The 22,278-nt window shown below is 45.4% G+C and overlaps 1 protein-coding gene across 1 annotated transcript in view; it reads left to right on the top strand.

Annotated features, from left to right (window-relative positions):
- SCFD2 (sec1 family domain containing 2) overlaps window positions 1-14,713 on the top strand; it is a 628,477-nt gene extending 613,764 nt beyond the window's left edge. Inside the window, exon 9 of the mRNA XM_068278557.1 lies at window positions 14,288-14,713. Within this exon, the coding sequence (XP_068134658.1) occupies window positions 14,288-14,380 (93 nt within the window). The 3' untranslated portion in view covers window positions 14,381-14,713. The remainder of the gene's footprint in view (window positions 1-14,287) is intronic.
- Window positions 14,714-22,278: the final 7,565 nt, after the last annotated feature.

Here is a 22,278-nt window from a genome sequence, read left to right as displayed (position 1 = left end):
AGGTCTTTTATGACTGTAAGTGTGAGCCTGTCTGACTGCAGGTTATGTCATGCTTAGAATATGCAGAAAGCAAGATGGCAGCCCCGATGGCGCAGAGCCACTCATTCTGAAGTCCTCCAGTAAGGTTAGATGGTGATGCGTATTCGTGAAACAATGTTTTCAGGTTAGTAGAATATGCCAGAGATGACATCAAGCAAATGAAAGTTAGTTTAGGATTGCTTGAATGTTTGACAGGTCTATTGTCTGTCACTTCTTGCAAAAACCTAAAAATAGGTTGAGAAGTGACGTCTTTCTGCAGTTTACACTAACGAGCTCAGTAAAAATGACGTGAGAAGCCAGGAAAAAATAAATCTGGTGATTCATGAATTCTTCAAATATAATGTGGATCTAGCTTTGTCTTTTTGTTATTTTTATCTTCTCTTTCATTTTTGTTTAAACCGATCTAATCTTGTCATAATGTCCATTTATATAAACAGTGCAGTTTGTGAATAGTGCTGGCTAGAGACATGTTTTACAAAGTCCAGTCAGTGAACATTCCTGTGTCTTGCCTCGGTTTTTGCACTGGATGAGGTGTGAATGACCCTATCTACATTCTAATGGATGGCATTTATTCAAAAACACTGTCTCTTCAGGACTAACTTTAGAATCATAACCGTGCCACTCTTAAGGGGCCCATACACTGATCGATTTCAGCCATCAATCGATCGATCGATTGATTCTACGGAATCGATCGGAAATATATTCTATCAAATCTATTGATCGATTTGCGGCCGATTTATATCAATTTGAACTATCTGACAGGATGGAAAATCTGGGTCAATCTGCTGCTGGCAGCAAATCGATGGCCTATAGAGTTGCATTGGATCTAATGGTCCAATAATGCATTTAGATCGATTTTCAATAGATTTCATTCTGAAATGTATTGGAAATCTGTTCCTAGTGTGTGGCACACATCAGATAGATGCCTGTCAGATTCGACCTGACAAGCATCTGACAGAAATCTATCTGATGGTCGAATCTGCTGCAAATTTATAAGTGTATGGCCACCTTTAGGATGCGTTTAGAAAGGTAACATGAAAGTATATTGACTTTCATGTTACCTTTCACATTAGACAAAGCGTTCCAGAGCGTTACGTTGTAACGCATCTGGGATTTTTTAATCGTCTGGCACAAGCGTTGTCCCAGCGGGTGAATTAGAACTAGCGTCGCTGATATGCGTTGAACCACAACTTCCCAAGTCATGCTGTAATTCATAATGCGTGCATGAAATCCGGTTCGTGCACGCGTTATCTAGTGTGAAAGAGCCTCTCAGTGTGATGGAAAGTGTGGGTGTGAGACAACCGGTGAGAGCTGACATAACATGGCTCTCAGGTGCAAGTGCATGCAGAGGGCCACACACTACCTTCAACCTGCATACGCACATGCATACAGTATACACACATACACTCACCTAAAGGGTTATTAGGAACACCATACGGTGTTTGACCCCCTTTCGCTTTCAGAACTGCCTTAATTCTATGTGGCATTGATTCAACAAGGTACTGAAAGCATTCTTTAGAAATGTTGGCCCATATTGATAGGATTGCATCTTGCAGTTGATGGAGATTTGTGGGATGCACATACAGGGCACGAAGCTCCAATTCCATCACATCCCAAAGATGCTTTATTGGGTTGAGATCTGGTGACTGTGGGGGCCATCTTAGTACAGTGAACTCCAGGGCCGGCCCTAGACTTTTTGCCGCCTGAGGCAAACATCGGAAAAATTGCCGCCCCCCCCCCCCCCCCCATGAGTGGGGGGCCGCCGAGCTGGAGGGGTTAGCGGGCAGGAAGGGGGTATTTGACACAGCGGTGGGGAGAGGGGTCGGAGCCCCCCTCCCTCGCCTGGGTCCCCCTATCTGCGCTCCCCCTCCAGCTTTTTGTCGCTACTGGTAAGAGGCAGTGGGCGGGGATGACTCACCTCTTCCGCGTTCCAGCGTCCGCTCCACTGTCCTCACTTCCTGCAATGCCGTCCACTTACAATACAGTGGGCGGCATTGCAGGAAGTGACGACAGTAGAACGCACGCTGGAACGTGGAAGAGGTGAGTCGTCCCCACCCGCTGTCTCTTACCAGTAGCAGCTAAAAGCTGGAGGGGGAGCGCAGATAGGGGGACCCAGGCGAAAGACAAAAAAAAAAGGTAAAATGGACGTTTTTTTTTTAAAGAATGAGACACAATGTTGGCATGCATTTTTAATGTGCTATTGAGATGCCCTGGGTTCTAAAAATGGTGCTCGGCTCACTTTAAACCTTTTTAATACATCTATGGTCACTTCCTGCTAAAAAAAGGATTACTAGTGCTGAGGAAGCTGCATATCGGCACACTAGGAGGATGTCAAAGGAGGAACAGAGGGAAGCTAGTACAACTTGCTGTGTGCCTTGTGGAGACAAAACACCTACTCCGCCCCCACGCCGTTCACTGGAGTGTAGGCTGGGATGGGGGAACAAGTAGCAAAGAGCTCATTTACAAACACTGTGGGGGGGAGCATTATAAGGCCCTCTGTCTGCAGGCTCACAGGCCATGAACACAGTATAATTACTGTATCTTCTGCATTCATTTGTTGACAATGTTTCTGGATGACTCAGTAGTTATCCACCCGCAGACCTCTCTTTCTGTCATGCTTTTTCTTAGATACACAGAGCAAATACTTCTGACTGGAAGCAGAGAACCTAAAGCATAATGCCACACAGAAATAAAATATGATATGGTTATTATTATGCATTCATTGCAAGAGAAGGCTTCATGCAGGGGTCAGTCATACTTGCCAAAATCACAAAAACGCAGGTAGTGCTTCCCAAAGCAGAATCACAGTGCAGTTGGATAAAAGGGAACCTGAGGTGAGAGTGATATGAAGGCTGCCATATTTATTTCCTTTTAACCACTTCGGTACTAGCAGCCTCTGCCCCCTTATGGACCAGAGGCTGCTGGTACGCTAAAACGCAGCATCCCGACGAATCGCCGCAAAAATCCGCCGCTCTCGCTGGTCACGTCGCTCTGTCCCCGCCGCAGGCTGCTCTCTCTGCCGTCTCTATGACGGCAGAGCGCTGTGCACTGGTCAGGAGCCGCTTTCATTGGCTCCTGACCCTGTCACTCAATGTAAGCGAATGGGATTGGCTTACAGGAATGACAGGGCCAGGAGCCAATGAAAACGGCTCCTGCCTGGCTCACAGTGCTCTGCCGTCAGTGCAGTGCTCTGCTAATTGCGGCGGGTGGAAAGCGGCGAGAGCGGTGGTGTCGGGGCAAATACCAAATACCGGGGCAAAAATCCACGACTTTCTTAGCGCTTTAGCTCTGCCTGTATTCGTGTCAATCTCCGCCTCTCCCCCGCCCCTCTCAGTGAAAGAAGACTGAGAGGGGCGGGGGAGAGGCGGCGATCAGCGGGGATCGATGTAAGGAGAGGCAGAGCTACAGCTCACAGCTCTGCCTCTAACAGGAAAGAGCCCCGCAATTTGCCCCGGGGATTTCGGGGTGATTAAGGCCTCGGTTTGATGCAGGATAGCAGCGTTTCTGCTATGCCATTAATGGTGAAGAGGACTGCCTAAAAAAGGTATTTTTTTATGCTACAGACTCTCTTTAAATGGAAGTAATTATGGCAGCCTCCATATACCTCTCACTACAGTTGTCTTTTAAGTTTAGGTGTCAGAAAGGGATGGTCAGGGTTAGAAATAAGAATGGGTGTTACATTACAGAAGAAGCATTAAGGTTAGGCAATCAGTGAGAGTAGTAAATAGAAATATTGACCATAAAGTCATCATTGCAGTACTGAAACACTAATCCATCACCAACCATGCAGAGGAGATGGAGCTAATATTGAGTGTTCTCATCATTTAAATGATTAAATGCCGTCAGAGGTCAAGTGTGTTTCCTAAAACATTCCAGTTAAAGTGTAAGAGAACATTTTGTTCTCACAGGCAGAGTCAGGTGGTCGAAGACGAAGGCAATATTTGAATATGGAGAGAGTTCTAATTTGATATGTAATCCATATTGCTCTATGGATGCAGCACACTACACATTGTAGGTCAGTCAGTGGCTCCATGTGTTAGTCCTGTACTCTTGACTTTTTCCAAATATTTTTCTTAAAGTGAACCCGAAGTGAGAGATATATGGAGGCTGACATATTTATTTCCTTTTAAGCAATGCCAGTTGACTGGCTGTCCTACTGATCCCCTACCTGTAATACTTTTAGCCATAGACCCTGAACAAGCATATGCAGATCAGGTGTTTTTGATGATATTAAAGCAATTGAGAAATTCCTCAATGCTGCAACCAAATTGTTTGTAACACCAGGGAGTCAAACCAGCCACCACCCGTATCCACCAAGGGTTTACCTTCAATGCAGTGACAGAAAGACTGGGTCTCCACCTGGATTTATCTTGCACTTGATAAAGACCGCAACAGTCGAAACATCGTGCTCTGCACTGTGTTACTTGAAATAAACTGGCCAGTTGAAAATCTGTAATGAAAGAGCGTCCCCTGGGGGGTACTCACCTTGGGTGGGGGAAGCCTCCGGATCCTATTGAGGCTTCCCCCGTCCTCCTCAGTCCCACGGCGGCAGCCAAAATCCTGCCAGAGCGCCGGCGATGTAAATGTTTACCTCTTGGCTCCAGCGCAGGTGCAGTATCCGCTCTTCCCACAGAGATAGGCGGAAATAGCCGATCTCCGTCGGTCTGCTCTACTGCGCAGGCGCAAGTCGCCTGCGCAGTAGAGCGGACCCGACGGAGATTGGCTACTTTCCCCTATCTCCGTCAGAAGAGCCGCAACAGCGCCCCCGCTGAAGCCAGAAAAGGTAAATATTGCACAGGCCGACAAATTGTCGCCTTTGCGTTCCGTGCGCTGCAGCGAGACCACCGTGGGACACAGGAGGACGGGGGAAGCCTCGATAGGGTCCAGAGGCTTCACCCTCCCGAGGTGAGTACCCCCCAGGAGACCTTTTTTTCAGTACAGGTTTTCTTTAAATCCAGGTGGAGACCTAGTCTTTCTGTCACTGTTTCTGACATTAATGTCAGAACTGACAAGATTAGCTGCATGCTTGTTTCTGGTGTTATTCAGACACTACTGTAGCCAAATAGATAAGTAAGAATGGGATTTACTCAGTGGCGTACCTAGGGAATTTGACACCCAGTGCTGATTTTTTTCAGACAACCCCTCCCAAACAACCAATTTTTTAATGGGAGGGTTGATGAGTTGGGGCATCGAGCATACTGCAAATTTTAGTGGATTTTGAGGGAAAAGGAGTCGTCAGGATGTGGACAGAGTTAACCGTTATGAAACTCTGTACTCTATATAGTGCTGCAGACGATCTCAGTGCCATATAAATACACATTAATAATATGGTAGGACACTAGACTATGACTATGGTATGAATAGATTGTGAGCTCCTCTGAGGACAGTCAAAAAAGGAAAAGGGGGACATATAAGAAACAGGGGGATGCATGGGGGCGGGGGGGGGGGGGATTAAGGGGTAGAGGCACAAGACAGAGAGCCTGGTAGAAGAGGAGAATTGACAGAAAGGACTCTCATCAGGACTGCAGACATCACCAGTGCTGTTTGGCGGGGACATGCTGTTAAAAGAAGCCACTGAAATCTGAATAGAGAAAAGGGTCATGGGGAAGACAACAGGGTGGGACTGGAAGCTGGGAAAAGAGATAAGATTACCTGCAATGAATCTAATCTAAATTGCCTGGAGCTTCTCTGCTCACTACACAAGTCGGCTGTCAGCACCTGTATCACTGGCTTCTGCAACAGCAGACTTCCCTGCATTATTGATTCATTATTCTGATCAGGATAAATAATCAATAGTCCAGGGCACTCTGGTATTACAGCAGCCAGTGCACATAGCTACTAATGACAGGCAACTTCCGAAGCACTAAACACATCCTGCCACCTCTCCCTGCTAATGTCCCAGCTGAAGCACAGCAATCATTCTCTCTACTCACCCTGCTGCTCTGCACATTCACTCACTGCAGGCTGTGTGTAGAGAGCAAGGAAACATTGCCTACAGGACAGGAAGTGGGAGGGGTGCTCCATTTAGTGCAAGAAGTAATACAGTCACCTGCACTGCCTGCTGACATTTTTCCGAATGTTGCCCGAACTATGAAAAAAGGTCCCAGGTGTGAAAAACACACTGACTGAGCACCACAGCAGCACCCTTAGCCATAGTTACACCTGGTGCTGTGAGCACCTGTAGCCTTGTGGTAGGTACACCACAGGGTTTACTTTAAACTTTCCCAGTTGTAATTCCATTACCAGGTTCTTGTCGTTCCAATTGTCCCTGGTTGACCTTTTGCCTCACAATATCATGTTGTTCTGACCAAGTTCTCAGGTTTCACCTTGTCAGCAGAGAAAGTGTTAAGATCTTTTCTGCACAATTTAGTGCTCAGTCGAGCATTGTGCTCTGTCAATAGCTTTGTTAAGTGAAAGGCTCCTTTTTTTTTACGTTCTCCTGATTCCTAACAAATTCCTTTACCTGCTCCTCTCCTCTTTCATCGCTTTCAAATAGAGCAGCAGAAATGCTTTCACTGCGACTCAATTGTTGCATACTGATAGATGGAGCTGATGCTGCCTCTCAATGAGGCTTTAATGACACCCAGAATTAACAGTATATCGTTAATAAGAGAGATGGTGAAAAGGGAACCCTGTGCTTTGGGAATGTGGGCTGACTATTGAATGCATAATCTTATTGCAGCCTATCACTCCACAAGCGCAGAGTGCATGGTGATTACAGTGATTACATACCAGTGCAGGCTGCTCTATAAGTCTCCTGTCCTGCTGCCCCTTGTGTAATTCCATAGGAATAAGAAGTGCATCATATTGCTTCTTGTTTCTGAGCCTGATTTTGGTTCAGCTTGCACTGCAAATCCGTTGCAGATCCCTGGAAGCCCACTGCTATACTACAATCACCTGTGTGTGTCACCAAACCATGGCAAATCCTTGTACGGTCTGCGCCCTGGATACCTGAAGGATTTGTCGCAACTTCATCACACCTACCACAATCTTACATCAAAAGGAGCTAATCTAGAGTCCATCTCAAGAGCCTTCTGTCATGCAGTCCCTACTCTCTGGAACTCCCTGCCACACCAAATCAGGACATCTCCATCCCTAGAGGTATTTAAAGGAAACTTGAGATGTGAATAATGGGTGTATTTCTACTTACCTGTCGCTTCCTCCAGTCCCATGAGGTGCGTGGGCTCCCTTAGATGTCCTCTCTGGTCATTCTGTTCTTCTGCGATAGCCCCTGGTAATCTGTGCGCCCATGCCCTTCTGCGTATGCGCGTCTCACTTCTGCAGCTGGGGGGGTTAGTTGTGCGGGGCCAATGCCGCATATGTGCACAAGCACACTACTGGCTGTGACTGGCCAGATTAACGAGTGGGGGGCAGGGGGGGGATGACAAGTTAACAGAGTGGCAGAAGAGGGTTGCGAGGGAGCCCACACACCTCATGGGGTTGGAGGATCCCCAGGTAAGTAGAAATATTCCCATTATTTGCATCTCATGTACACTTTCAAGGGAGTCAGAGCTGACATTATTAGCTTCCTCCAGCCCCATCCGCCTGGATCGCTCCCACGCCGCTGTCCTCCGCTGCCCGCAGCTACGAGAACTGGGTCCCGTCACTGACGTCATCAGAGCCAGCCTACACAGAAGTGCGCCCTCTACATGTCTCTCCAGCGGCTGCTGGAGAGGTACGCTAACAGCGCACTTCTCTTACGCTAGACTGGCTCCGACTGACGGAAATGCGGGGACCCAGTTCTCGTAGCTGCGGGCAGCGTAGGACGGCGGCGTGGGAGCGATCCAGGCGGATGGGGCTGGAGGAAGCCCCAGGTATGTATAAAATCTTTTTAATTTTCAGCTCTGGTACACTTTAAGTCCAAACTGAAAAGCCACCTATTTAGTCTGGTACTTGGATCACCTGACTATTTCCTCTGTAACACAGCCCAGGCTGCAACTATATGTACTGATCTGAGACATATCTGTGCCTTTTGATACCTACGGGAGAAAAGCTTTTTACAGATGCTGTGGTATCGCATACATCCATCTCCGACCTGATTTATGAAGTTCATGCACTTGTGACTAAACATAGTACCTTAGTAAATGTCCCCCAGTGAGTTTTCACAGCAGGGTGACCCCATCTGACATGTGCCTAGTTTCAGCTCTACCTGGGTGGCAGGTTATGAGATATTTAGTTATATTGCCTTAAGCCCTGCATTGGATAAACTCCTTGGGCTGCTGTGTCATTTTAAGGACACTCTTTATGGTACGTACAGGGTTAACAGAGACGTAAATGATGTTTGCATGCATTCCTTGTCAAAAGCCAAGTAGTAGGGGGGATAATAATTGCTGAATTAGGGGAGGTAATTGCAGTTTCACTAAAGCAGTATAAACCAGTTTATCAGTCTAGGCTCCATCATGTAATTTAGCACAGAAAGGATTTGTAGAACAAAGTTCATTGCTGTGTGGTAAGATTTTTGTATTATTAATGGTACATATTTGTGACATGACTATGTGCTTTGTAAAGCACTGCAGAAGATGTCACTGGTTTATAAATAACTATAAAAGTATTTTAAAACTTAGTTTAGTGGTGCTAACTAAGGAGGCTATTTATAAGGAGACATTTACAGATAGAATGTAATATCGCTGGATGATGTTTATAGGGTTGTAAAGCATTATGTGTGCTGGGGTTCATGCTAACTCATTGCTAGATTACTTTTGCTACTTTTATTCTGCATAGCATTTGCAAAGAGCCTAAAAGGGCAAACTCAGCTCCGCCCCCAGCACTGTGTCTTATCTCCTTGTTATAGTGAGAATGTGGAATATTCTTTTGCCTTCTTATTGGTCAGCCTGCAGGGCTAGCGCTGCCATTAAAGTGAACTGAGCATCATTTTTAACACCCAGGGCAGCTCAATAGCAAATTAAAAATGTGGTTTATTATTTTAAAAAAAACTTTCATTTTACCTCATTTTTTTACATTTAAGGGTTAAAATAGGCATCTCTTCCATCCGTGAAAGAACTTGTGGATGCAGGAGCAACAGATAATGGAAGGCCATAAGAAATCACCTCATTAGACTTAATTGACCACAAACAAACCCTGAGTCTTCCCCACTGTACTTCAAACAGAAAACATTAGTCACACTTGAAGAATTTCACACCTAGCCTGGATAATGGCAGTGGAAAAGTAGCAGGGGGTTTGAACTTCTCAAACATGGCAGCCCTTTCAGCTATTTAAAGTCAGGAGCTGCTTAGATCCCTTTAAGGCAAAGGGTGCAATCCCCCCAGGGCCCCTGACCGCTGCCAGGCCCACTCCACTCTATTGGACTCCCCAGGTGGTCGCCCCCCGACTTCTCCCCGAGGCCCCTGCACGCAAATCAGGTCATTTTGGTGCTCATCACCGAAGCTGGGCGCTGCCATAGCACTAGGGTTATGCTATGCGCCACACGCAAGGGTAATTCGGGGATCCAGTGATCGCCAGACCCTGAATTACATCTCCCTCTGAGTTGCTACATTTCGGAGGGGGAATAGTATTTAACACCGCCAGGGATTTGAGTGGCAGCAGGGTCACCCGTCACTCGGCCGCACTGCTCCGTCCATATCCCCGCTGCCTGCCTCTTCTCCATGACCTGGCGCAGATTATCTACGCATAACATGCGCCACATAGAGAAGAGGCAGGCAGCGGGGCTGAAGACAGATCACAGGTGGTGGAGCAGTGCACCGGGACAGGTGAGGTTTTACAATAAAGGCTCACATCATGCAGGGCACAGGGAAGCAGTCGGGGGAAGGCGAGACCACCCGGGAAGGGGGGAGGTAGGCAGCTTGGGTTACCTTTGCCCCGGGTCCCCTCTGCTGCTTAAACTGGCCCTGTCAGCCTGTATTACATGATAGGAACAAAATCACATGATGCAAAACCACAAATGATGGGAGAGTGAAAAGACAGAAGTACATCACACTAGTGTCTTTTTTTGCCAGGAAAACTTTGATTGGTTGAAGTTTTCTCTGGAAAAGAGCTGGAATTTGCATTTAACTGTGCTCTCTGGTTTCCTTCCACATCCCAAAAATATCTTAGACACAAAGTACACAATCACATAGGCACTAGCTACTGACAACATCCGTTTATTAGCAAATGCAGTGTAGACATATGATAGTGTTGCAGCTTTGCACATAAAAAGATACATCACCCCTCCAGGTAGCTTCTCCCACAGAGACCCTCGGTCAACAATTGTTCTGCATACAGTGCTTTATCACAGACCGCACTACTCCATGGTGGGTATAAGGCTCAAACGCCACGAGATAGGCGTGCATCTTAAAGCGGGGCACGCCCCATCCTTCATCTGGTCCAATCATGCGCTCCGTATATTGTCCCCTCCACGTGCGTCATAGAGTGAGCACAGTTAGAGGGGAACAGCCATTGGCTGCTTACGTTCCACATCATCGGCGCTCGTTTTCCATGTTAACCGGCCTCTGCCAACCCAGAAGTCACCCCTTCAGAGCAACCACCATCAGTGGGCAGACATTGCAGCCACTCAAACTAGCAGAATGCAATATAAAGGAACAGGTGGACAATCAGGACACAGGAATGGAAATTCAGATGAAACCATTATATGAATTATAATATGACCTTACACAAGAGAGAAGTAGAAATTAAATATTATGAAATATGTGCCCAATAGGGATCACCCAAAGGGGGTTTAAGAGGATCAATTGAAAACACTACAAGTTTATAAGGGGGCAGCTGTCTCCCCTATTGATTATAGTGGCTGTACAGAAATAGTAGTGCTAACTGTATTAAACTGGCACCAAAATAAGCCGCTATGTGTAGCTGCTATTTTTAATGTGTAGCTGGTATTTAATGCTGCTATTTTCTATGTGTATCCGCTATTTATCACCACAATAAGTAGCCTCAATTCGGGTGCCCTTTAAAACAAGATGTCGGGGTAAAGTTTAGGTGGAGGGGTTAAAGTTAGTTGGGGGTTTAAGGCTAGTTGCCCACCAGGGTAAGGGTTAGGCACCACCGGGGGTCTTAAGGTTAGGCACCACCGGAGGTCTTAGGGTTAGGCACCACCGGGGGTCTTAGGGTTAGGCACCACCGGGGGTCTTAGGGTTAGGCACCACCGGGGGTCTTAGGGTTAGGCACCTCCGGGGGGGGACCTTAGGGTCAGGCACCACCGTGGGGGTCTTAGGGTCAGGCAACACCAGGGGGGTCTTAGGGTTAGGTACCACCAGGAGGTCTTAGAGTTAGTCACCACCAGGGGGGGGGGGGTCTTAGGGTTAGGCACCACCATGGGGGTCTTAGGGTTAGGCACCACCGGGGGGGTCTTAGGGCTAGGTACAACAAGGGGGTCTTAGAGTTAGTCACTGCCAAGAGGGTCTTAGGGTTAGGCACCACCATGGGGGACTTCAGGTTAGGCAACACTGGGGGTGGGTCTTAGGGTTAGGTACCACCAGGGGGGTATTAGAGTTAGGCACCACCATCGTGGGTCTTAGGGCTAGGCACCACCATGAAGGGGGGGGGGGGTCTTAGGGCTAGGCACCACCATGAAGGGGGGGGCTCTTAGGGTTAGGCACCACCAGGGGGGTCTTAGGGTTAAGCACCACCAGGGGGAGTTAGGGTTAGGCACCACCACAGGGTTCTGTGTGATAGTAGGAAGAGGTTAGGTTATAGTGAAATACCGATATTTTATTATATGAATGGTGTAGAGTATCAGTAACACTACCAATATTCTACTACCGCTATCCTGTGCCCTTTTAAACTTGTGGCTTTTCAAATGTATGTTTTTTTAGCGAGAAAAGAGAAACATACCCATTACCAAAGAAAGACAAAGTAAAAGCTTATAATTTAGGTCATTATTTTTGCAGGAAGGCACTTAAGTCCTTACCTTACCAAAAATATACTGCCAAGTTAATTGTGTTCTCTCCCTCATGCTAGTTTCATCAGACTATGATTATGGTAGGATTAGATTGGAAGCTCCTCTGAGGGACAGCTAGTTACACGACTATGGATTCTGTAAGACGCTACAGAAGATGTTAGTGCTACAAAAATACACAATGACAATATGTTTGGTTTTTTAATAATAAAAACACAATAACAATAATAATGTGAATTATAGAGGGAAACTACTATACTTCAAGTTTTTATTTTATCATTTTGTTTTGTAACTCCATTTGGAAGACGCACCGACCCTGTGCAGACAATTCTGACGTCTACTTTACCTTGAGAAGCAAAAAATCATGTTGTTATCCATTTTGTTGGTTGTTTTGCAGAATAGCCCTGTTGAGGTGCTTTCTTCCAGCTGTGACACCCTCCCAGACATCATGAATGTCACCCAGTCCTGATGATTCTGGGACACGCTGTAAACATCTCTTGTCTGAGTTTCTTAGGAAGCACTTGTTCACTTGATAAATAACATTTCAGCCCTCTTTTGTGGATGCCATCTTTGACTTATTCTAAAAGTGGATCGATAAGAACAAGTGGGATAGGGAACCTGCATAAAACCACCTAAATTGCCACTAATTACAATTCTGAAAGGTCTGAAAGCTGTCTTCTTTTGTCTGCTGCTAGATAAATGCATTTCTGCCAGTCAGAAGCACTATGTGACTGCTTGTTCCCATATGTCAGAAGAATGGAGGCACATAAGAGCAGTGATTCTCGGAATCACTCTCTATATTCTAGAGGCAGCAACCCAGGTGTGTACCTGCCCAGTCTTTTCATTGAATCCTCCTGCTATATATATATATTGTCCTTCACTGATTGCTGGAAAACAATGTACAACTATTCACAAGGCCAGATTTATACTTTTTCCACCCCTAGGCCAAGTATGTCGGGGCTCCATCCATGTGCAGCAGTGCCCCTCCCATTCCATGGGTAGCCCCCTCTTCCATGTGTAACATCCACTGTAACCCCTCCCCCCCTTTTTCATGTACAGCTTCCGTGGGCATCAGCTCCCCTTTTCATGTGTTGCTCCCAATATGCAGCCTTCTCTTTCATATGCAGCAGCCCCATTTTATGTCTAGGTGGCCTCTTAGGCTGTAACCGCCCAAGGCCCGGGCCTGTGTGGCCTTTCCAGAAATCCGGGCCCTGACTATTCAACTTCCTGGTACAAAGTTTGGTTCCGGTTCAGTAATATTGGTGTAATTAGTGTGATTATTATAATCCGAATATAGTAGTAATCATTACATTATGCCCTAGGTGGCCCATCACCCCGTAGTTTGCTATCTAAACAGTGATTGGTATTAAAGGGTACTTGAAGTGACATGGGGTCTGATGCAATATACGCCGGTAAAGTTGCCGTGCGCAGGCACTGCACGGCAATATTATCATTACTAATGCAGTGAGAACACTACCTGTTGAACCATTAGCGCCACACTCGTTACCGGATAATGTGGGTTGCTATGGTAACACACATCAATAAAGCAGAACCAAACTAAAAACGGGTAATTCCTTGCAAAATAATTAAGATTAATTTTAATATTAAATCCATGTTCTTTTAAGTGTAATCATTCTAACTAATTGTAGACTGAAGCCTCGCTTCACTCCCCCCTCCCCCCCCATCCCCTCCCCGGACATTCTGGATAGAGTTGCATGCTGGGATAATACTTCTATACAGTCTCCCAGAATTGCAAACGCAAAGCAAAATTGCGGGAAAAACTGCATGCATTCAGTGGCATAACTACAATTTATGGGACCCCCCAGCTAAACTTTGATAGGGCCCCCAGTGTTCATACCCCATCCCTTGCCTCCCCATGGTGACCGTCAGAGCCTGGGAGCCCATCTCACAAGGGTCATAAAACAAGCGTGGCCGTCATTATCTTCACAGCCATAATGATTGTGGCCACAAAAACACCTGATTCAGAGGTTGGTTCCCTGCTATCTGCGGAAAGGAAGGTTAGTGGTGTTGGGCCCCCCACAGCTCTGCCCCCCCCCCCCCCCCCTGTGGTCACACTGGCTGCTGCCCTATAGTTACGCCCCTGCATGCATTCTCAGGTTCCTTGCGTTTGGGTTTCCTCATGCGTTATCCCTGCATTTGAGTTTTTACACATGGTGATGACCTAAATTTGATGCAGCGATCCACTTATTTAATATTTACAACAAAGGTATCTGAGAAGCTCGGTAGTATTACTGTATTTCCTATCTGTGAAGCTGAGGATGCAATATGGTCAAATGTTTTTTTGTTTGTTTTTTTCACTTTGGTTCCTCTTTACTTGCCTTGTATGCTGAAGGTAGGAGAAATTACACTTTATAGTATGTGTGTTTTTTCCATCTGTAGGTGGTTGTGCTGTCCACAAGACTTCTGAAGCCTTTCGACATTCCTGAATTGCTGTTTGCAGCAGACCGTCTACACCCAGACTCCAGCATCTGACTGTCTTCTGCTGCTACCGGATGAGTGATGGTCCCAGCTTAAAATCACATCAACTTTTGTGTTAGATGTCTGATGTCTAAAACACGCTGCAGAGCCCTGAAGACTTCACTAGGAGTTTGTTTATTCTCATTCCCTTAAGATGGTGTGACGATGTGCCTTGTGGGGATTCTGCTTGCTGACATGTCTGTTATACCTGTTCTAGTACTGTTAAATTACCAGTAGGCATTTTTTGTTGAATGCCACCTGATCATAACCGTGATAGAGCACTTTCTCACCCGCTAAGATGTCCCTGACCAAAAAAGTGAAATTCTAAACAGAAAAGTAATTTGTTGGGGGGGGGGGGGGGGGGGCTGCGGGTTTTCTACAATACGTTTTCTCTTAGAAGTGAACAAAATAATTGTGGGTAGCTGCAGGCATGATATGATGGGCGGCCACAGACTGAATTATTATCAGAATTGCTCAAAAAGATTTTACAGCATGGAATCTTTCTGTGGAGGTGGAAGTGGGACCTACCGTAATCCATCCTATTTAATGCAGAGGACAAAAGAATAAAAAAAACCTGTGAGTTCACTGCTGGGTGCGCATTGCAGCAAGTCTTGCATTGCAGTGTGTAATATATGACGATGGAACGATTATATCCCTGCCTATCCTAAGGAAGAAATCTGCAAATGGCCAGTCCTACCTACTCACACTCAATAGTCACTAAAAAATAATGTAGGCAATAATTTTAGGTGATTTGAAATAAACACCATGCACACATACTGCTGAGGTGTCAATGTCATTGTACACATGTACTGCCAATGGATTGTCATCCTGTGTCAAGATTATCTTAAATATTCTCTACTAATGAAAATGTAGGGCGTTATTGTTAAGGCTACCTTTAGATCAGGTGTGTGTGTACGTGCTCAGGAGTGTGTATGCTCAGGACATGCACATGTTCATGTTCAGGTAATATATGAGTGTACTAGCCATGCACATATCTGTAAAGTACTGACCCCGTCCCCCAATTTTACAGAGCCTCACTTGGATAGATGAGATCATGGAGCAATACTGAGGCTCTGGGGTGGGGTTGGATAAGGTCATACTCGATTTCTCAGTGAAGAGCTGAGAGTTGTATTTTGTAGCAGCCTGGGGTTTTTTTCCACAATAAACTGAAGTTCATTCATTGCCTCGTATGTAACATTTTTTTTTCAAGCTTGTCTGCAGTTTCAATGCTACCCATTTGTAGTTGTTGTTTAGATCAACTGATAAGGTTAGATGCCAGAGGACAATCGACTATATCCAACTGGAAAAATATTTTTCTCTGCTATATTTTCTGAAGCCTAAAATAGGACAGATAAATATGTTTGTTCTATTAAATGTCACTCTATTAATTTAAAGGACCACTCCAGTGAAAAAAAGTAAGCAGTTAAAATTTGACAGAACCAACAGGTTTCGGACCAGTCCATCTCCTCATGGGGGATTCTCAAGCTTTTTTGGCAATTTAACTGCCAAAATAGTAATATACCAGCCAGCCTCCCTACTCGCTTGCACACTATTTTGTGAGTTACAATAAGCAACTGCTGTTGAGGAAATGCTTTTGAAAACAAAAAAAGCCCTGAGAATCCCCCATGCGGAGACTGACTAGTCCAAACCTGTCAATTCTGTCAATTTCGACTGCTTACTTTTTTTTTTGCTGGAGTGGTTTTTTAATGTACACAGGAGCCTACAGTACAGGTAAGACAACCATATAAAGCATTTCAGACTGTAACAGCTTAGGTGCTGTGTATTGGTGGGGCTATTGCATAACTGCTATCAGGAGATCAGTACATGCCTTGGGCCTCTGATGACTGGTGTTCTACAACCTATTGATAAACTCTTTTCCTATAATATGCTTTTACATGTTACTCATTATCTGCTGCTCCCTGCTGCTGGCAAGTTCTGACAATAATAAAAATAACTTGGCTAATATGTGTTGAGTCTGAATGGGGGAATACGCACATGTCTCTGTAGATTAATGATGTTACATAGTAGGTTGTTGTAGTATTAGTAGTAGCTGTCAGGCAAGTACATGAAAGGCTTTGGCATTTGAAGCCCCTGCAGGGTGACAATTCTCTGTATCTGATCAGGGAAACTTCCACATTTCCACATCCTGGCTTCTTTCCTGAATTACATTGCAGGTCACATGTCATGAGTGCAGCACAGTAGTAGCTGCTGTATTCATAAATAGGCAACACCTGCTATGCCTAAAATCACTCAAGTCATTATCCAGTATTGCTTCTATGTGGCTCCTCTCACTATCCTGAAGTGATGCATTATGGGTGTTTTCTTATGACACTTAAATAAATAAAAACCTGCAAGTCCTGCCTGCTTTAAAACCCTAGTTCCACCAAAACTTATATTTCTGCTGTCTGTGTCCATTTTGGGGAGTTTCCTATTTTGTAACAGTAGCAAACAGGAAGTGATTAAAGTTTACAGAACAGGCTCACAGACAGCAATAATGAGAGGTACAGACTAACCAGCAAGCTCATGGTGACCCAGAACTCATTGGAGTGTGTAAGGGACTACAATGGTCCTAAAAGCCCCCTTACTAAGATGTTAAGAAAAACATAAAGTTTGCTTTCCTAAAACAGAAAGAATTTGCAATAATTCAGGTTGGAGTGAGCTTGAGATGTCTCCCAGTGCAACACTGCTGAATATATGCAAATTAACCATTGTACCCTTAGAAGCTAAACACACCTCCAGAACCGCTGGAATGCAATGATGTGTCAGCTTGTTAATTTGTACAGAGCCATAATAATCCAACAAGCATACAGACTGTTTCGGATTGTTTGATCCTCATCAGTGCATGGCATGGATTGATTTGGCTCTATGGAGTGCCATGTGTGCCATGTGACAAGTGACACTTGGCAAGTGACACGTGGCATGTGACACTTGGCAAGTGACACGTGGCAAGTGCCGAGTGACAGTCAGACAGCAGAGGAGAAGACACTAGTGCACACTAACTGTCACACTGGCACTGCTCACAGCACAGCAGTTCAGTAGAAAGCTAACACAGTGGTACTACTACTCTAACAACTACTAGCACTGACTGCTGTACTACAGTAATAACTACACAATAACACAGTAATCCTATCCCCTAATATCTAACCTATACCTAAGGCTAATAGCTGGCCAGCAGGCAGCAGCTGGCCTGGTCTGTGCGCAGCACACACTGACTGTTACACAAATGACATCAAGCTAATTAATGATTTAACAATAGTATAGTGATAGTGAAGGGGTTAATCACTGAACAGTTTATCACTGTGTACAGCCCTTGGTTCAGCAGCACTGGAGCACACACTCTAACTGTCACACTATGAGACATCAATCAAGCTAATTAACGATTTAACAATAGAGTAGTGATAGTGAAGGGGTTAATCACTGAACAGCTAGTTTATAACTGTGTACAGCCCCCTTGCTAGGCCACCACCAGCACTGGAGCATGTCTCTCAGTGAGCATTCAGCAAGCTAGGACGATCTGTATAATCATGGCAGCCCTCCTTATTATACAGGGGGGCTGGCTAGTGTTCCTTTCTGTGATTGGGTGCCAGGGCTTAGGCTGGGAGGCCTCTGATTGGCTCAATGAGGTCAGGTGGGGCTGGCCAGGGTTCCCCTCTGTGATTGGTTGCTAGGGCTTCTGCTGGGAGCCCTCTGATTGGCTCCAGGACATCATCACCTTAGTTACAGTATTTCGGATCCGGATATCCGGGTTATGCAGCCAAATATCCGCAGATAGCTATCCGGATTTGGTCCCAGGTATCTGGAATCCGAATCCAGTCGGATATTTAAAAAAAGCTTGGATATCCTGAATCTGGATGAGCAGCCCTGCTCCCTGGTAGTCCATGGACAAGTTGCTGGATCATACAGGAATAGGGCTTATTTCTGCAGCTGCATTTCACTACCTGGCATCTACCTGGCTGTATTGTCCAGTCACGCGGTGCAGTTGGCAGGAGACACTACTACGCTCTCAAGGGAGCAAGGGACGGCAAGGGAGCCCATGCACCTCATGGGGCAGGTAAGTATAAATATACCCATTATCATCATTTCAGGTACACTTCAATGGGTATTTAGTGCTCACCCTTTGTACAATTAAGGATTGTTGATGAGATGCAAATAATTCCGAGTTGATGCAGGGTTTATCAAATTTTGTATACAAATATTTTTAGCTTGAACATGGGCCTATTGAATAATACCTTGGATGGATCTGATTGGTCTTTTTTAAAGTTACCTTTACAAACAACATTTACATAATCCTACATCGACTTGGAATTATTTGCACCTTATTGACCAGCTCTACTAATAGTGCTTTAAAGTACATCCGTGAGGGGAAAACTATGAACTCAGTATAGGGAAGCCTCGGGGTCTGATCCCCATTCACCCCACCTCTTCTCTGCGGGCTCCAATTCTTCTTCATGGCTGCATTTCTGTGTGTACGAGTGCGGCCGCACTGCAGAGGCGCAATGACAGCCTGTGCCTGCAAAATAACACGAGTGGCTCCATGCAACTCCTTCAACAAATACTGTTTGAATAGGTTCAGAGGCTCCCAGCACTGGCACGGCAAGCATAAGAGGGACAGGGGAAGACTTTGGATTATCCAGAGGCATTTCTCTACTGAGGTATCTTTTAAACTCACAGGTACACTTTAAGTGACTGCCTCGTTGGCCTATGCCTAGAATTGCCCCTATGCAATGTGTTTGGACCAATAAGCAGTGTTCACATAGCCCAACAAAAGTTCACCAGATATAATTTACAAATTCATAACCTCATAGGTTTGCTTTTACAATCAATATGATGTTCTGAACCATGCATCCTATTTACGGCCCAATTCCACTACACGCGTTGCTATGCGGAAACCGCACTGCATCGCAACGTAAAGAAACTGCAACCAATTCACTTCAGTGGAGTCGTTTCCATTGACGTGAATTGAGCTACGCGATCCGGCACTATGCAACGCGGGGGAATTTATGGATAGCATGCTGCAGTTTTCCGCAGCACACATCCACTTCCCCATAGCCACCGACCGGATGCGGCATGACACTGCATCCAGTAGTATGGACGACAACCTGAAGTACCTGCGGGGGGATGCGAGGTGATGCGGCATTCGCCTCGCATCCACAACGCTAGTGGAAATGACCCTTACAGTGCATATACAGGCTTGTATTGGTAACTTCAGCCACTAGTAGAATGCAGATGTACTGTTTGTACTGATACTAGTGGATTGAGAATCCTTCTTGTTAGCTCTGCTTCCATGTTCCTGCTTCCTGATTGGCTGTTGCTCCTTCCCTATCCTTCCTTGCTCTGCACATTCCCCTCTGTGTCCTCTCGTGTGATGGTGAAGATGCTGGCACTGATTTCCTTGTATGGATGTCATCCCAGACCTACACCTGATTGTCATTATTTGCATTCCTTCCTGCTTGCTGCTGACGTCATCTCTTGTACAATCAACTGTGTTTTCTTAATCGGCGAAAAGGAAAATATCACATTCACGCAATTTTCTTTTGGAATTCACTGCGATTTTTAAATTCTTGTTTTATTGTTTACAAATGTTACATGAGTCAATGGTTACACATTTACAACTGGAAATGCATGTAACATGTTGTCTGCAGTTCTTTACAGGGCTAAGGTGTAAAGATGCAATAACAAAGCTTTGCTGAGGAAAATGTAATTTGTCGGTGATCTCTTCTATCAAGAATGAACAACTGAAACAGAACTGTCTAGACTGTAACATGTGTATCTGTAAGGCTCCCTGCACACTACATGCGATTACGATTTTTATTTGATTTTCACATGCGATTACGATTTCCGCTTTTTAATCGGTACTGCATGCTGCCTTTTTTTCTGCGTTTTTCTTTTGATTGCATCCAGGGAAAATCGGAATCTCAAAAATTAAAGTGGCCATACATCTGTAGATTTGGAGGCCGATCGACCATCTGATTCGATAATTATCAAATCAGATGAAAATCGGTGTCGCCGAAAGCATGTCCGATTGATGATGCAAGCTATTTCAGGCCAGACTTAGTCGCATGTATCAATTGGACATGGCGGAAAATCTCGGGCTGACATGCTTGATCGTATGTGGGACAGTAACAGTGTGCGATAATCGTGAAGACAAACGCAATGTAAACCGATATCCCCCTAATGTACATGTAATCCCCCCATGCCCCAGTGACCCTACATTAATACTTTACCTGTCCAGTGTCTGCCGCTGTGTCCACACTACTCTTCCAGATGTGGTTTCCTTGGCCAATAATGATCGCTTCACCTGATAGGCGTGTGTACAGTGGGTCACCCAACACCCCAGCGAATTAACTCATCCCCAAAACGGCCAATCACATTGTCTGTGCCGCTCCCCCGCCTGCCGCGTGACATCACACACGGCTCTGTTGTCCCCCCGCTTTGCAACAGCTACATAGCTGAATTAGTCTGTCCATGCCGACCAGTGATGTCGCCCTAGGGGATAGGGTGACATAAGTCTAGAGGGGTGTACGCACCTTTACCAGACCTGCCCATGTTCTTATCATCTGCTAACATTTCATGTTTCTTCACAAGCCTGATATGCTGTCTGGTAGAGGGAGAGGGGCCAGTTTGGTGTGAGTCAGCTAGGTGCAGGCCCAGTCCGCCCATGAGGCCAAGTGAGACGACTTCCTCAGGCGGCAGAAGTCTGGGGGAAGCACCATCAGAAACAGGAAGTGAAGAGAGTTCCTGGCCAACCTATACTTGAGGGCAACTGTAACTGGCTAACCTATACTGGGGGCAACTGTACCTAGCTACCAACACTAGAGGCACCTATGCCTGGCTACCTAACTATACTATTGGTATTTTTTGGGAGGCTCACCGCAGCTATAACGTGCGGTGCTGTGCGATTATTCTAATTCGGGGAGAGGGGCCGAGTAGAGGGGGAGGGGCGGGGGGGGTATCGGGGTCGCATGCTCATAAGTTTGCCTCAGGCAGCAAAAAGTCTAGAACTGGCCCTAGCTAGGTGAAAGCTGTATGCTACTTTATGGATGAAAGTTCGAAGACGTGATTTGGATTAGAATGAAGTATTTATCATTGGATTCCATGTCTGCTTACTGTTTATGGACAGCCTTCATGACACAGGCTATTTGCATTTATTTGCGTATGTGTGCAAGTTTAATATTTAAAAAAAAGTTATGTAAATAATTCCCAAGTGGTTTAAAAATATATTTTTTATTGAAAGCCTTGCAAGCACCTTTAGTGAGTCCCTGTTGGAGGAGTGATGGATGAAAAGGTACATTATTCAAATAATAACTGAAATTTCCGGAGCCTTCTAAAAGAAAAGAATGTAAAGGTTTTTCAGCTGCACTTTTCCAAAACCACCTCATTAAAAAATGCGTGAGCTCAAAGTTAGAGCATTGTATCAGCATCCCTCAGAAAGCAGCCAGGACACAAACGTCCCATTCTCCATTCTGGGGGTGTGCCTTTATGCTGGTGACATTGGAGTGTGCTATAGTTTAATAGTAGTTTGACATGAAAAGATGTGTTTATGCTGAAACAGCAGATTTTTGACCTTTTTGAACCCGGAGGTGAGATGAAGAGAAGAGCAGCATTGTGCCCTTGTTTTCACTGAGGCATAATTGCCTGACAGACATGAATTTACTTGCAAAAGGTCAACACAGGTAGACTTTATACAGGCAGTTGTATTAATGTATCACCTTTGCAAATGTCAAGTTTCTGACAAAGAGGTGTTAACATGTCACGCACAGGCCAAGCTTGTCTGCATTGTCCTATTGCGTGTGCACTCCTGACAAGTGGCAGTACAGTCCTGCACAGATCTCTAGACAATGTTACACTTCGGGAATGGGATATTCAGTATGTATTTATATATAATATATATATATATATATATATATATATAT

Source organism: Hyperolius riggenbachi, chromosome 1 (assembly GCF_040937935.1).
Source record: "Hyperolius riggenbachi isolate aHypRig1 chromosome 1, aHypRig1.pri, whole genome shotgun sequence".
NCBI classification, from domain to species: domain Eukaryota; kingdom Metazoa; phylum Chordata; class Amphibia; order Anura; family Hyperoliidae; genus Hyperolius; species Hyperolius riggenbachi.
This window is presented reverse-complemented; position numbering and strand designations above follow the sequence as displayed.